The 13,704-nt window shown below is 50.6% G+C and overlaps 1 protein-coding gene across 2 annotated transcripts in view; it reads left to right on the plus strand.

Annotated features, from left to right (window-relative positions):
• PFDN1 (prefoldin subunit 1) overlaps positions 1–13,440 on the plus strand; it is a 32,910-nt gene extending 19,470 nt beyond the window's left edge. The window contains exons 4-5 of one of the 2 annotated variants that reach the window (XM_069773082.1): positions 1,849–1,893; positions 13,223–13,440. In XM_069773082.1, coding sequence (XP_069629183.1) covers positions 1,849–1,893; positions 13,223–13,306 — 129 coding nt within the window. In that variant the 3' untranslated portion in view covers positions 13,307–13,440. The remainder of the gene's footprint in view (positions 1–1,848; positions 1,894–13,222) is intronic. The other variant, XM_069773083.1, reaches the window with a different exon arrangement.
• Positions 13,441–13,704: the final 264 nt, after the last annotated feature.

Here is a 13,704-nt window from a genome sequence, read left to right on the forward strand (position 1 = left end):
GGTTTTAAACTCTGACCACAACATTGTTGCGTGCTTGTTTCCCAGGCAGTTCTTTCACATGTGTATGGGAGACTGAAGGTTTACTGCTGTGGAGGTAAAAGGTTGGTTGTTTTCTTCTCTGCCTGGAGTAGAAAATACGATCGGGAAAGCTATACCTAAGTGCTTGATTTCTAATTCAGAAATTCTTCATGTGGTCCCTGAAATGCCATGTCCAATTGCCCTATCCCACACAGAAAACTTCTTTGCTCTCGTTCATGGTGGAGAAACGAACGGTGTGCTCTCAAATACCACTGTGTTCCATGTTTAAAGGCTTAGATGGTGTTACAGGTCTCCTTCCTGGTAAAGTTAAAAAGTGTCTGCATTCCCATGCCTTATGGTGACCAGATGTCAGAGGTAACAACAGACTTCTTCCCTGGTGCTGCCTGGACACAAATTTGCTTGTGCTGCAGCTTCCATTTCTCTAATCTTCTTTCTCTAGGAGCTTTAAAATGGCTTTGCTGCAGCCCTGAGGCATAATGGTGGTGCCCCCCTTCTTGATGAGTCGACCAGGGCGTCTCTGATGGTTGCCACAACAGTGTTTTTGTACCCTGTGGGAGCAAAGATTTAAACAGGCGCGGTGTGGCTGGGGAGAAGTGCCAGAGCCTGGGAGTTCTTGTTCTCCAAGCAGGTATGGGTCGGATGGACCCGCTCAGCGTGGCTGCGTGCCTCTGAAGTGCTCCAGCAGCAGCTCTCTGGACGACCCTTCATTTTTTACGCTGAAACCCGTCAGCATGGAGGCCAATTCTGAGGGTGGCTTTAACGATGTGAAAACAAGTCTCTTGAGATTTGTGGTGCACTTCACAGACCACTAAGCGACCATCAGAAGGTAACAATTGTTAGCCTGTTCCCAAGTTAGACCAATTTCTGCCTGGGATTTACAGCATAAAAGATCTCATCCCATGGTTGGCTTGGGATAGGCCAGTGCCCAGGAATGTGCAGTGGGCTTTTTAAATAAACAGGGGAAAATAAGGACTGCTCCTGTTTGCTTTGGAGAGGGGAAGCCTCAAGAATAGCCCTCTGTGCTTTAGCCTGGAGCAGATTTTACTTTGCATGAGCGTGCTGTTCTCTCATTCCATCGGTGGCATACATGCACGTACCGAGGACATGATTTTAAACACATGTTGTCACAGAAGCTGCCCCTTGTTTCTAAGTGTGTGCATAGACGAGGTCAGTCCCTGGCTTGGTTTCAGCACTGTTGGCATTATGGCCTGGTCTGCTCTAAGGAAGGCTGGTGTGTTTCTGTCACTGTTGTTCGTACAGGAGCCAAGCCAGAACCATCCATGCAACCTGGAGGCTTGGCTGCAGTCATGATTTGCAAACATGTACAAAACTCCTCTGGCACATATCATTTGCAGGTTTCGGGCATTACTGGGGAGTAGATTGATTTTTCTTTTCTTAATTTACTTGTCCTGGAAGGTGGTGTGTTGTGGCATTGGTTTTTTGTGGGTGGTTTGTTTTTTGGTTTTGGGGGTTTTTTTTAGCTATTTGTTTCCCTTTCTCCCCAACCCCACCCCAACTTTACTGTACCTGATGTTTGGGAATTCAGAGTGGTGATAATCTCCTTCTCCTCTTGCCCCTGAATTACACCTTGGAGTTTCATTAAGTCTCCGTGGCCATCTGTGAGTCAGGATGTTCTCTGCAGTCAAGAGAAAGACAAGAAATGCTTCCAGAGGGTCACTTGTTCCTAGAGGTGATCATCTCTCTCTGCTTGCTGTAGAGGGAGGCTGCACACCTGATGTGGGGAGAGGTGGAATACGGAAGTGAACTTAACATGTAGGATTAACATTTGGGCTTGCATGGACCTTTTAGGAGGAAGCTGTGGGAGCTCCACAAATTATGGAGATCAATCTGAAGGTGAGCTGCAGAGCCTCATCAGGCCCCCTGTGAGGACCAGGCCAGGCAATAGCCTTCATCTTGCATGGCTTTGGGTGTCTGAGGCAGGTGCACGTTTCTGGGCACGGACATTTGGACTGGGTGATGTTCCTGGGAAATGTGTTTCATCTTGACTCTGTTGGCTTCTGTCATCCAGGCCTGAGTCTGTGCCTTCACTGAGGGCTTGCTCCTGCTTTTCAGGCTGCAAAGCTGGAAGCTTAGCTTGCTTTTTGAAGGACATGGGTGGTCCAGCTGTCTGCCTAAGCTTGCTGTCAGCTGGGGAGCATCCACAGACACTCCTGTAGGAGAGCAGAGCACAGCCTGCATGGGCAGAGATGTCAGCACTGTCTACCCTCCACAGAGATGCTTGTTTTGAAGAAGAGAGTAGCTGAAGCCTCCCCCCCTGCCCCCATAGGTCTCACTGTCTTAGAGGGAGGAGAATCTGTGTTCTCATTCCTGATTTTTTGAATGAAAAATACTCTGAGCAATAAGAAAAATAGGCTTTAAAATAATAAAACGGTGTGAAGGTTGAGAGAGTAAGGGACACAGAGCTAACACTATCAGGACAAAATCATTCTTTATGGAGAAGCCCTCTGACATTGGGCTGGGGCCGTACAAATTCAAGGTAAATACTGGAGGAACTGGGGCATAGCTAATGCTGCTCTAATTCTTTCTGTCCCCTAAACTGACGCTGCTGATGGTAACATGAATAACAGGCCTTATTCCTTGCTTTCAAGGCTGTGATGAATCACTGACTTAACATTTCTTTATGTTTAAAGCCTCACAGTCTGTCTTATTGTCATTTGTCAAAAGTGAGGATAGCAAAAGGATTGTATTCTTACAGTCTAACTTAACATGCATTTTATGCTGTTTCTCTTTTATCCAAATCGCATCATCTCTCATCCCACATAAATGAAAGTTGATTGTGTGCAGCGAGCACCTTGCAGCTTTAAAAGGGAACAAATGCTCTTCAGTAATCGCATGAAAGGAGGTGTATTATTTTTAATACTGGTTCTGCTTCCTGTGGTAGATTTGTTAGATAAAGATCAAATAAGAATATGTTCTGCTTTGAAAATTGCGTAAGAAGCTTGTCCTGTGTTAAATAGTGCACAAGTCACTGGTTGCAAAACATGACGTTGTAATCTTAGAGGCATAGGAAGAAGAAATCATCACATTTAAGAGGGGATTCCCAGCTCTCTGAAAGGGTCTTCCACTGGTTTAGATCTGGGATGGCTTATAAAAACTTAACATCTCATCACATTTTTGTGAAGAGTGCTTGTGCATGATGCTGATTTTGGTGGAATGACATTTATACCATCACGTGTTGTATGGGTATGCATTTGCGAGGCTGAATCTTTCATTTGGAGCAATCATTCACCACAACAAGTTTTCAAACTCCCAGATTTTTGCAAGCAACTGTTCAATTAGTAATTCTTTGTTAGTCTTCCCTGCACTGCAGACTGCAAAGTAAGCACACAAACTAGCTGAGAGGGCAAAGGCTTCATGAAGGGAGAACTGGAATTTGATGACTCTTTATTTTCACTGTTCCTACCTTTATTTTTAGGTGGATAATTGTAGATTTTAAAAGCAGAGTAATTAACATGAGTGTTGATTTCTTCCTTTTAAATCGTTTAGAAGCTAGTTATAGAGATGCTTTCAAAATACATGCATCCCAGAACTCGTTTTAGGATTTTTTTTGAGGGGTTTGCTCCGATTAAAAAAAAAAAAAAATCTAATGGAAAAAGCTTTTCAAGCAAACTTTGCCAGTATGCTCACATTCCTTTGTAATTCAGGGGAAAGTGAAATACATTATGCATTAATAAAACCCCCACTTCTGCTGTGTCTAAATGGTTTTGTCCATCCAGGAGCTTACATTTAGTCATCTCAGTCTGAAAATGTTGCTTGTTTCCTCTGATTAGTATTAAACTGCTTTTATGATTACACTGAAATCATTTTAACACAAAGTTGGTAGATAAGTCTGTCTTTGTCATTTTAAACCAGGGTCTGATTCATTGTCAAAGCTCTCCTTTGTGCTTATGGCTGCAGAAGTATCCAAAGCAACCAGCCGAGCTGGATGCAAGTCCCTCTCCAAATTCCTCCTTGCATGAGTAATAGTTAGTCACAAAACCAGTGCCGCTGTCCTTGCCTTAGTCACCAGGCCCATGCAGTCGCTCCTTGCTGTCCTTTATGCTAGGCAGCTCTGGGGAGGGGGATTATCTGTGCCCTATAAACCTCCATCCTGCCCCCATCTCCTCCATCTCGCCTGGGGAGAACAGGAAACAATTATTTGGAAAGCGTGCTCCTGCGTGTAGGAGACCTGACCCAGCCCTGAGTCAGCTTTACAAAGCCACACCTTGCTCACCAGGTATGTGGGGAGGCCGTCAGGACTTCCTGCTGGCCCCGCTGCTCAGGTCGCTCCTCTCATCCTTCTGTAAATGTGTTCCTAGAGGGGATGTGGCTGCTTTCTGCCTGCGAGGCAGCTGAGTTCAAGGGTGTCTGAATTAGGGGGCGATGCTGGTTAGTTGGGAGTTTACCTCATCTTTTTGTTGCTGATTTGTTGAGTCTTTGAAACTTATGGAAGTAATTTTTCTTTTAAAATGGCCTTGTTTGGCCAGGACTGCAAGAGGTGAAAGGTGTGGTATGATTTTGCACAAGTCATATCGCTGGGAGGTATTCTGATGAGCCATACTGGCTCTATAGGACCATAGAAACCAAAGCACCGAATTAGGGAACTTGCCACATTTTGCAAGAGGCAGTTTGGTGAGGGACACTTCCACCAAAGCAAAACGTGGGGATTTTCAGAATCTGGGTGAGTTTCCCCTGCCCAAGTTCTCTGTGTTTGACCTGACTCTGCTGTTGTAAGTCTGGTTAAGGTGCGGTATTTGACCTGAAGCAATGTACCTCTGAAAACTGCTCTAAATGAGTAATTTTGCCAGGAAGGGGTGTCCCTAAAGGAATCCTCTGGGTTGATAATATATTTCTGCTGCCACCTACTGAAAGGTTGCCAGTCGGCTTTCTTTTGTAGTGGTTAACATCAGGCAGCAGTTCAGTGGAATAGTCGGTTATTTCCCAGTCGCAGAGAGCAACAGCTGTCTTCACCTCTACTGAAAATGCCATCCTGTGGCTGAGACAACAGGTATGTGCGTTGTGCTCCCATCGGGACTGGGGCTTGGGGACAGAAAGGCTGCTATGTCCTGCCCCTTATGTTGCACCTTCTTCTCTTGAAGGTGGCCTCCTTTGGTACCAAGTGTGGAAAGCACTGGGTGCTTTTCAAAATTAGCTTTTCCAGTGCATGTTTTTCAGGGTTTCAAGGCACTGTGATAATGATGGTAGAAGGCCTGCTGGTTGTGCTGTGGGTAGGATCGATACATGATGAAGGTTGGTTTGCACCAGCAGTTCTTTAGGGAGGTGCTTATAAACATCCTCCTGAGTTGACAAGTGGACTCGTATGCTTGATGTCTTGTCTTCTCCACTCTAATCCAGATGGTTTTCAAGTGACCGAGGGTCCCCGTTACCTTGTGGAAAGAATGGCTAAGGGAAAACCCAGGGATCTGAATCATCACTTCTCCTCTTAGGTAAATGGCATCATCGTGCTTCTGTCAGCAGCTGTCATCAGAAACCAGCTGGGCTCCCTTCCTATTGCAGTTCATTCATTCTTGAGCAAACTCTGGGCAACTTCCTGAGAGCAATAACTCTGCTTGGAAAGTCTTGAAGTGTATCTAAATATTTGGTGGTTGCTGTAGCATGGTAATTCCCAATGTGTACATGTGCCACAGTCTTGCACTGGGTGAGGACCAGTGCTGGGTGGACCCATCAGGGTGTAGGACTGCCAGCAGACCCACCCCGCCCCATCACTGGTGCCCACTATTTCAGTTTCTCCCAAAGTAGAAGCAACCGGGTGCTGTTCAGCAGGTCCACGTCCTTCCCATGTATGGGTTCCAAGTGAAATCCTGTTAAACAGAGCGCACATCCTAGGCACATCATTTTCCATGATCTCAGGCTGACCAAAATGTTTACCTTGCCCATGGTGCATGCATTGACAGCTTGGTGTGCTGTTCTCCGGCAAGGCGGGTTTGGGCAATTCCAGCCACCCTAATAGCAGCAGTGGCCTCAAGAGCAAGGGCAGCTCACGGTGCTGCTGCTGCCTGGCCCCCAGCATGCGGGCAGCACAGCTTGCTTTCCTCTCGGGGAAGATCCTTCCCCAGACAAGTGTGTGCTCCCAGCTCTATCTCAGGATCACTTTCCCAAACAGTGTGCACACAGAGTCCTTGAAGAATGCCAAAAATGACCTGGGTTAACTTTGGGAGATACAGAAACTCTCAGCTAGCAGGTTTATTGAGACGGTGTCACAAGATGAGTTGTATCAGGGCTCCTATTTGAGGCACTGCATCATGCCTGAAGACTCTACAGCATTCCTCGACGAAAGCCTTCTAAGTGCAAGAGTGGGATGCCAGCATCTGGCAGCTGGTAGCCAAGCATGCTGTGAGCTGTGGGGAGGGAGGTGTTCTCTGGGAAGGAACCTGCCAGCTTGTTTCGTGCTCACAAAGTTGGATGTAAAACAAGTTTGTAGAAAAACAGTTTAAAAAAAAAAAAAAGGGCAGAAATATGAAGGCATGTTCCAATACCAGATCCTTAAATTTCCATGGAAACATTTTTATTTGGGTTTAAGCATATTTGTGTTTGCAGGTCAGGGGTTGAAGCTCTTTTTCTCTTGCTGAGGTGAAGAGAGAGAAGTGGAATTTGAAGAGCAAAAGGAGTAGACATTGAATGAGAAACCACTACGTAAAACAGGAAATTCACCTGTGAGCACGAGGCGTAGTGCAGCATGAATAAACCGTGGCTGCTGTGTATTGGTTTCCTGCTGAGAGCAGAAGTGGTGTTTTGGCTTTTGGAGTTGAGTGTGCACACTCTGAAATGCTGTGCTGAACTACCAGCTCTAGACAAGGCTCTGCAACACGTGGGTCTGGCCAGTGGCTGACCAGCTCTCTCTGAAGGCAGAGGTGTCTGAATCACCGTGCTGGGGGAAGTATGTTGCTTTGATCATCAAAAGCCCATCCAAGAGGAGCTGATTAATAGTTTTTTCTTGCTGTGGAATCTGTGGATGCTGGCTTTTTAATCTGCCAGGAATGTAAGGTCTGGGTGCGTCATTGTGCTTCTCCAGCAAAGCATCGGCCTCACTAGGAGCATGATGCAATGGGAACAGAGGTGGGAGGCTCGAGCAGGAGGTGACTTCCCGCCGTGTCAAAAGGCCACGGGCCACCTCTGTTAACCACAACTCCTTTTCTTCTTTGGGGTGTGAACTGTAATTGTATTTGCATTAAATCTAGTATTTCCGCAGCTGCTGCCAAAAGCAAATAGTGCGGAGCTGGTCAGGGAGCAAGTGTTGCCTGTGTCAGGGAGCAAAGTGCAAGGGAGAGCCGTGGTATGGGATAATGGCAGGGCAAGTATTTACCGTGTTGCTTTTGCTGTAACCACCAGCACCAGGGCATAGGCTCGCTGCTCTGGTGCATGTTGGTAAGAAGCGTGCGCAGTGAGGGATGGCTTGTGGGTGCTGCCATACATTGCCTCTGGCTGGGGCCAGTCGAGCCGGTGTTTCCAAGAGCTTGCACTTCATACACCAGCGAAGCGAAGAGGCAGCTGCCCAGAGCCATTGCCTGCAGCTGCCCAAGAGCGGAGCATGTTGGTAGCAGGCATTGCAGCCCGCCATCCTTGCTGGGTTACGGGGTCCGGCGTAAGGCAGCTGCCCTGTCCTCCTTGCAGGCAGTGCTGGGGTTGCGGTGCCCTCCCTGCCCGGCCATGTGGCTCCTTCTGCGGGGCTGTTGGCTGCACAGCCGCCCTTCCTCCTGGGAAGGGTTCCCAGGATATTGATGCGCCTTGCCTGTCAGATGGGGCTGTGTGAGCAGCCAGTCCTGTTTTTGGCTGCATCTCTGATCACATGGGAGATGGCGCTTTTACTCTACATAGCTGTACTGACACCCCACACAGGTTAGCCCCTTGCCCCACACACCTGATTTAGGAAGGCTGCAGGAAGGCTTGGAAGTGGGGAAGGCTTCCGAGTGCAGGGAGGGGAGAGTAAGGGCCAGGCTTGGTGGCGCCATCTGTGGTCAGATGCAGCAGAGCCTTTGAGCCCAGCTTCAGAGCCCCTGGTAGGTGCTGGGAGGTCCAGCTGGTGGGGTTGGCTCTGCTGCCCAAGGAAGAGTTCTTGGCCATCTCTTCTCACCCTCCATCTCAGTGCCAGGCAGCCATTAGCATGGCAAATCTACTTTCAGAAAGCAGATTTAGGTGAGAACATTTCCTTTTGGGCTAGTTTTCAGACAGATCATCAGGGCTGTGGTTTGTATCGCTCCCAAGCGTGGCACCCCTTTCTGGCCAGAGAAGGTGACTGTTGTTGCCAGCAGGGTTAGCTTAAAGGAATTATGAAGCTACAGGCTGGGAGGAATTGACTGCGATAGCTTTGGGGGGGGCATCTTCTGCAGTTTTGCACCCTATCAGCTGTTCTGCACGTGGCCCAGACCTTGCTAGCCCTGTTGCAGTAACCATGGGTTGGTCTCATGTCCCAGTGCAGGTGCCAGTGCCCTTCCTGTGCAGGGACAGAGCGGGGCAGGAGGGGGATTGAGGGGCTGTCACTGCAAATAAGGGGTTGGATGAGAACTGGTGAGTGGCATGTAGTGGGAACAAGTGAGGAGGGTGCAAGAGCTCATCCTGTACTGGAGCAGGGCAGCTCGCTTGATTTCACAGTGCGTGCGAAGCGTTCTGCCCATCTGGAAATCTGTAGCTGCAAATCCTGCTACCTTCCCACGTGCCTTCAGACACCTTCAAGGTGGCCTTCGGCTCCCCTTCCTCGCTTCTGCAGTGGAGAGGCTTCTTGCACGCTGATGGGACCTGCAACCTCAGGTCATTCCTCCCTGTGTGGGAGTTACTGTGCCTGGTTCATGGAAACAAAGCGGCATTTCTGAAACCTCTGAAAACCACGGGGCAGTGGAGGCTGGTGGGCGTGTATGCTCCTTGCCCTGACCGAGCAGGCATTCAGAGGCACATTCAGTCTGTGCCTCTTAAGTAAGTTTCAGTAATGCTCAAGAAGTGTATTTTGCAGTGTGGTAAATAAATCTCTAGCAAGTGGATGTGGCAATTGCAAACCAGGAGGAGGAACTGGCCTCTCACTGCAGCCAGAGCCATCGTCTGACAAAGCTGTCTCTTCCTGCTGTACTGTCTGTATTTCCTCCTTCGCTGCCTTGCCACACTCTTCTCGTAACTGCTGGGGAGATGCCAGCACCTCGTGGCACTGCCTGGCCTCGCTGCAGAGCGTGGCCCTGTTTGTAAGCCGTGAGTTTGGGCTTTTCTGGGAGCTGAGTGGCATGCGTCACCTTCACCCCATTGCCTTCACAAAACAAGTTTCCTTTCTCAGTCCTACCCTGAGACTCTGTGACTCAGGTGGTGGTATCTCTTGCTGTTTTGGGTAACCACCTTGTCTGGCCAGAGGCCTGCAGCAGCTGGTGGGTGGGTGAGGGCAGTTTACGGCACTGCTGGTGTGGGGAGCAGGTAGGAGCTCTGAATCTGCAGCTCATAGGTTGTGCAAGCCTCTGAAGTCAGTGGCTTGCTGTGCAGGGCCAGGGTGCTGCAATGTACCATTGAGCTCCTGACTGGCAAGCACTGGAGTTACTGGTGTAGAAGTAATATCAGAGGCTGCAGAGAGCAGCAGCCTTTGATTTCATGAGGGACTAAAACCAGCAGTTCGTTTCTGGCATTGCACTGGAAATGTGCTGCTAGCTGCACTTGCTTTGGCACAGGCAACAGAGAATTAACATTTGGAGTGGCAAACACACCTTCACAGGAAAATATATGCAGCTAATTGGGTGATGAGCTAAAACCTAGCAGCCATGGGGTTGGCCTAAAATGTGAGGTCACAGGACATAGAGTTAACTAGGGCTGCAAGTCAACATCAAGTGCAAATGAAAGCATGTGAGTTCAGGGAAGCTTGGAGGAGGGGTTTGGGAGGTTGTGGTACTGTTCCTCCCACAGGGAGCAGATACCACCAGCCTGGCAGATCTGGCTGGACTGGAACAGCCTCCGGGGTGACTTAAGAGCTGTGCTGTCAGACCGTCTCTGGGCTCTTGCAGAGCTGGTGTGACTAGGCAGCGTGTGTGTCAGCCGGCTTGCTCACAGTGCTGCTCTCTGGGAAGGCGCACCAGGGAGAGACGGAGTTTCCTGTCTAGACCCCAGTAATCGCGGTGAGGAGGGGTTTGCACGCAAGCTCCTGCTCTTTCTCCTGTGATTACCGAAGCAGAAACCAGGCCACAGCTCCTCAGGAAGGAACACCTCGCTTCTTCCACGTGTCTCGGAAAATGCAGCGACTGTCTGCTCCTCCCTCCCCCTTGATTTGGGCTGTTAGTTGGAGTGGGAGCCAGATGCCATGCTGGCTCCAGTATTGCCTGCTTGCCGGCCTGCAGGAGAGCTCAGAACGCTTGCAGCCCCCCAGCTGCGGGTGCAGGTTTCCCTTGATGCCCAAGGGATGCTCCTTGAGCCTAGGGGTGAGTCACCCTGGAGGCTTCTCTTGGAAGGAAGGAGTAAAAGCATCAGGGCCAGCCCAGATCCTCTTGCCCCAGAAACTACATGACTGAGGAGAGTGATTGAGAGAAATACAAATTCCCTGAATCCTCACCTGCCTGGGACTGCAGGTGATGCTTAAGTAGAGAAATGGCATTAAACCATGTCCCTTTGCCATGAGCTGTGTAGCTCCAGCACCCCTGCTCCCCCGGGGAGGGCAGAGCATGCCACTGCACAGGAGTGGGCAGCATGGATCCCTGTGGGCCACAACAGCCATGAACACTCCTGCACTGCGTCAGGCCATGTTAGTGCTCAGGGTCCCTCGTTCTCGGGGAAGTGGGTCCCAAATGGTTGCCAGCACAGCTTCCTAACGGGATGTTTGAAATCCCACTGTGTTAGGGGAACAGAGCTGTCGTTTGCAGCCCACCAGCTCCCTGGCTGCATGTGGAGGCTTGCCTGTGCAGCGGCTGGCCTGCCTGGCTCTCCCGAGGTTGCTGCTGGGGCCAGCCTGCCCATGGAGAGCTGTTCTCTGGAAATGTCTCTTGCTGCGTGGTGAACATGAGGGGGAGTGGAGAGGACAGAAAGCCAGAACCATTTCACAGACTAATTTAATTGCAGTAAAAAAAATGTTTTAGTAATAACCGAATGCATAGAAGTCAGCTCTGCTGATGCCACTCTCCTCCAGTCAGCGGAGTGAGGTGGAGCTCGGACCCACGCAGGTTTTCTGGGACCTGTCTCCCCTCGCAGCCTTCAGATTCAGTTCCCTAGATGTGAAATCCCTCGACGTCTGTCCGGGCAAAGTGAGAACGGTGCGGTGGTGGCAGAAGTACTGCTCGTGCGTCAGCGAGTTGTTGGCAGTGGGAACCCGTGCTGCGCCTCCTCTCCCAGCAGTTTCCTGAAAAGCAGCTCTTGTAAGCGAGAGGGATCCCACGTGCCTGGGGCACTGCGTGAGAGGGACAAGGAGCCCTTTGCCATACCCACAGCCCTAGCTGTCGCTAACAACCTTTACTGTTTTAAATAAAAGCCCTTCAGTATTTAGAAACGGGGCTGGAAGAGATGTCCTCATGGCATGGGCATTTCAGCTGAGTGTACAGAAGTGTCACTGCAGGTCTGCTGTGGGGGGAGAGATGGGGAGTGATGGCAGCAGGACTGTCCCATGTACTAATGAATTTTCTTTCAGTGTTATGGGTCCCAGTTCCCCGTGGGCTTGCAGGAGTCAGGGGGAGGCTGTCAGGAGAGCATCAACTTCGCAGTTCCTGCCTGTCACTGGCTGGCAGGGGCTGTGTCCTCTGGCTCACACACAAGCCTCCTGCGGCCTGCCCCCCATGGCAGGAGGGTGCTGCTTGGCAGAGGCCAGCACGTGCTATTGCTGCAGCCTGCACCCATAGGTGCTGCCCTGCTTCAGCCAGCTGGCAGCTGGGGAGCACCCCAGAACGGCATGTGTTTTTACCCTTTCCTACAGCCCCCCTGCATGGCTGAGCAGTGTTGAGGACGTCCACTGCCGTCCCCCTTTAGCTGTCCTTGGTTTTGGTGGGCTTTGCAGGTCATTCATGCCATACTGGGCTCCTCTGCCTGTGGCTAGAGACATGATTAGTGGAGCGTATGGCAGGATGCTCTAGGCTGAGGCCTGGGCTCCTGTAATTTAATAATAATCCTGCCAATGCTAATTGGTACCTTGCTTGGCCTGGAGACTGAGCTCGGTTGAGCTCCTCAGGCCTGTGGGAAGGTGCTCAGTGCGTGGCTGTAGCTGCTGTGGGGTAGTGGGAGCATTGTGCCGCAGCAGTCCTCTGCAGGCTTTGTTGAGAAGAGGACCTTGTGAGGACAGCAAGCCCCACGCCAGCGTGCAGCAGGTACCACCCGTGGACCCCTATGTGTGCCCCCGAGGGCTCTCCCCATGGTCCTCCACAAGCCCAGCTCTGGGGAGCCTCCCCAAGGGTCCCCCCAGCCTGTAACGAACTGCATTTGGAGCGGTGCTCTGCCTGCTGCTGCCAAAGGAGGTCTGCATCCAGCAGCGAGGGCTGCCTGCCCTCACACAGCAATGCCTTCTGCTGGCCTGACGTCCACCAGAGACTGTTGTGTCTGTTGTTTGGAAACCCAGAGAAAATAGTCAAAAGAGCCAAGCGCTGATTTTTCCAGTCACCTAGGAGCACGCAGACTAGCAGGAAAAAACGCTGCATGCTGAATTCCTATCTTGGGATGCACAGCTTCAGGCTGCTTCCCTGCCAAGCCTAGCCTAATTAAAGATGATTAAGGAAACACACGTATTTGGTGATGATGCCAGGGAATTTCTGATAGAAAGGAGGGTCTGGGTTTAGAAAACTGGCCCAGCTGGGAAAAAGAGCCTTTTTTACCCAAGTGTGAAAGGATTTTGCTGTTGTCTCCATAAGGAGGCCTCAGCATGTTAATTCCTCTCTAGGCTGCAAGTGCTACAGGATCTGATTTCCTTTTCGTTCCTTCCTACAGTTAATGTATCCCACTTTTTGCAGCTCTGCTGTTGCAACAGCGCAGGCAGCTCTGAGGAGAAGCTTTCAGAGGGAACAAAATTCAAAGTCTGTGTAAATGTTGCCTAGGCTAAATATTAATGCTTTCAGAATGCCTCTGGAAATGAATAACCACTGTCCTCGCTTCGGGAAACCTGCAGGGTCGTGTGTGCCCTCAGCAGGCTGCTCACAGCTCTGCCATGGGCAGTGCTTGGCCCCAGCACCCTGGCACGTGCTGTCAGTGCCAAGGTGGACCTTAACTCCCCTCTGGGTTTTCTGCCTTGCAGCAGAAGAAGTTGTACCTGGAGCGGAGTGTGAAGGAAGCAGAAGATAACATCCGGGAAATGCTGATGGCCCGAAGGGCACAGTAGCTGTGCGGTTCCCCCCCGGGCCTCCTGCAACGCCTTCTGGGTGGTTTTGGGCAGCCCTGCCTGTGTGCTGCTCACCGCCGCCCAGCTGCACAAGCTCTGTTTCTGTGGCAGTTTCAATAAAATTCTGCTGCGAAGCCTGAGGTCATTTCCTCTGCCTGCCACCTTGGTGTCTTGCAGCAGCTGCTCTCCCTGTGGGGATTTGACAGAGAAAGGAGATGGTGGTGGGATTTGGGGTGAGGGCCCTTTGGGGAATCCTACTTCACTTTAAAGCAGATGTAGCCCTCGCCCTCCAGAAAGACCCCGTGCACTGCTCGGCGCTGGGAACAGGGGAAGGCTCGCTGTGTTGTTCTGCTGGAGCAAGGCTGACGAGGCTCTGGTGGGGGAAAAGGGAGGCTGGC

Source organism: Haliaeetus albicilla, chromosome 27 (genome assembly GCF_947461875.1).
Source record: "Haliaeetus albicilla chromosome 27, bHalAlb1.1, whole genome shotgun sequence".
Taxonomy (NCBI): domain Eukaryota; kingdom Metazoa; phylum Chordata; class Aves; order Accipitriformes; family Accipitridae; genus Haliaeetus; species Haliaeetus albicilla.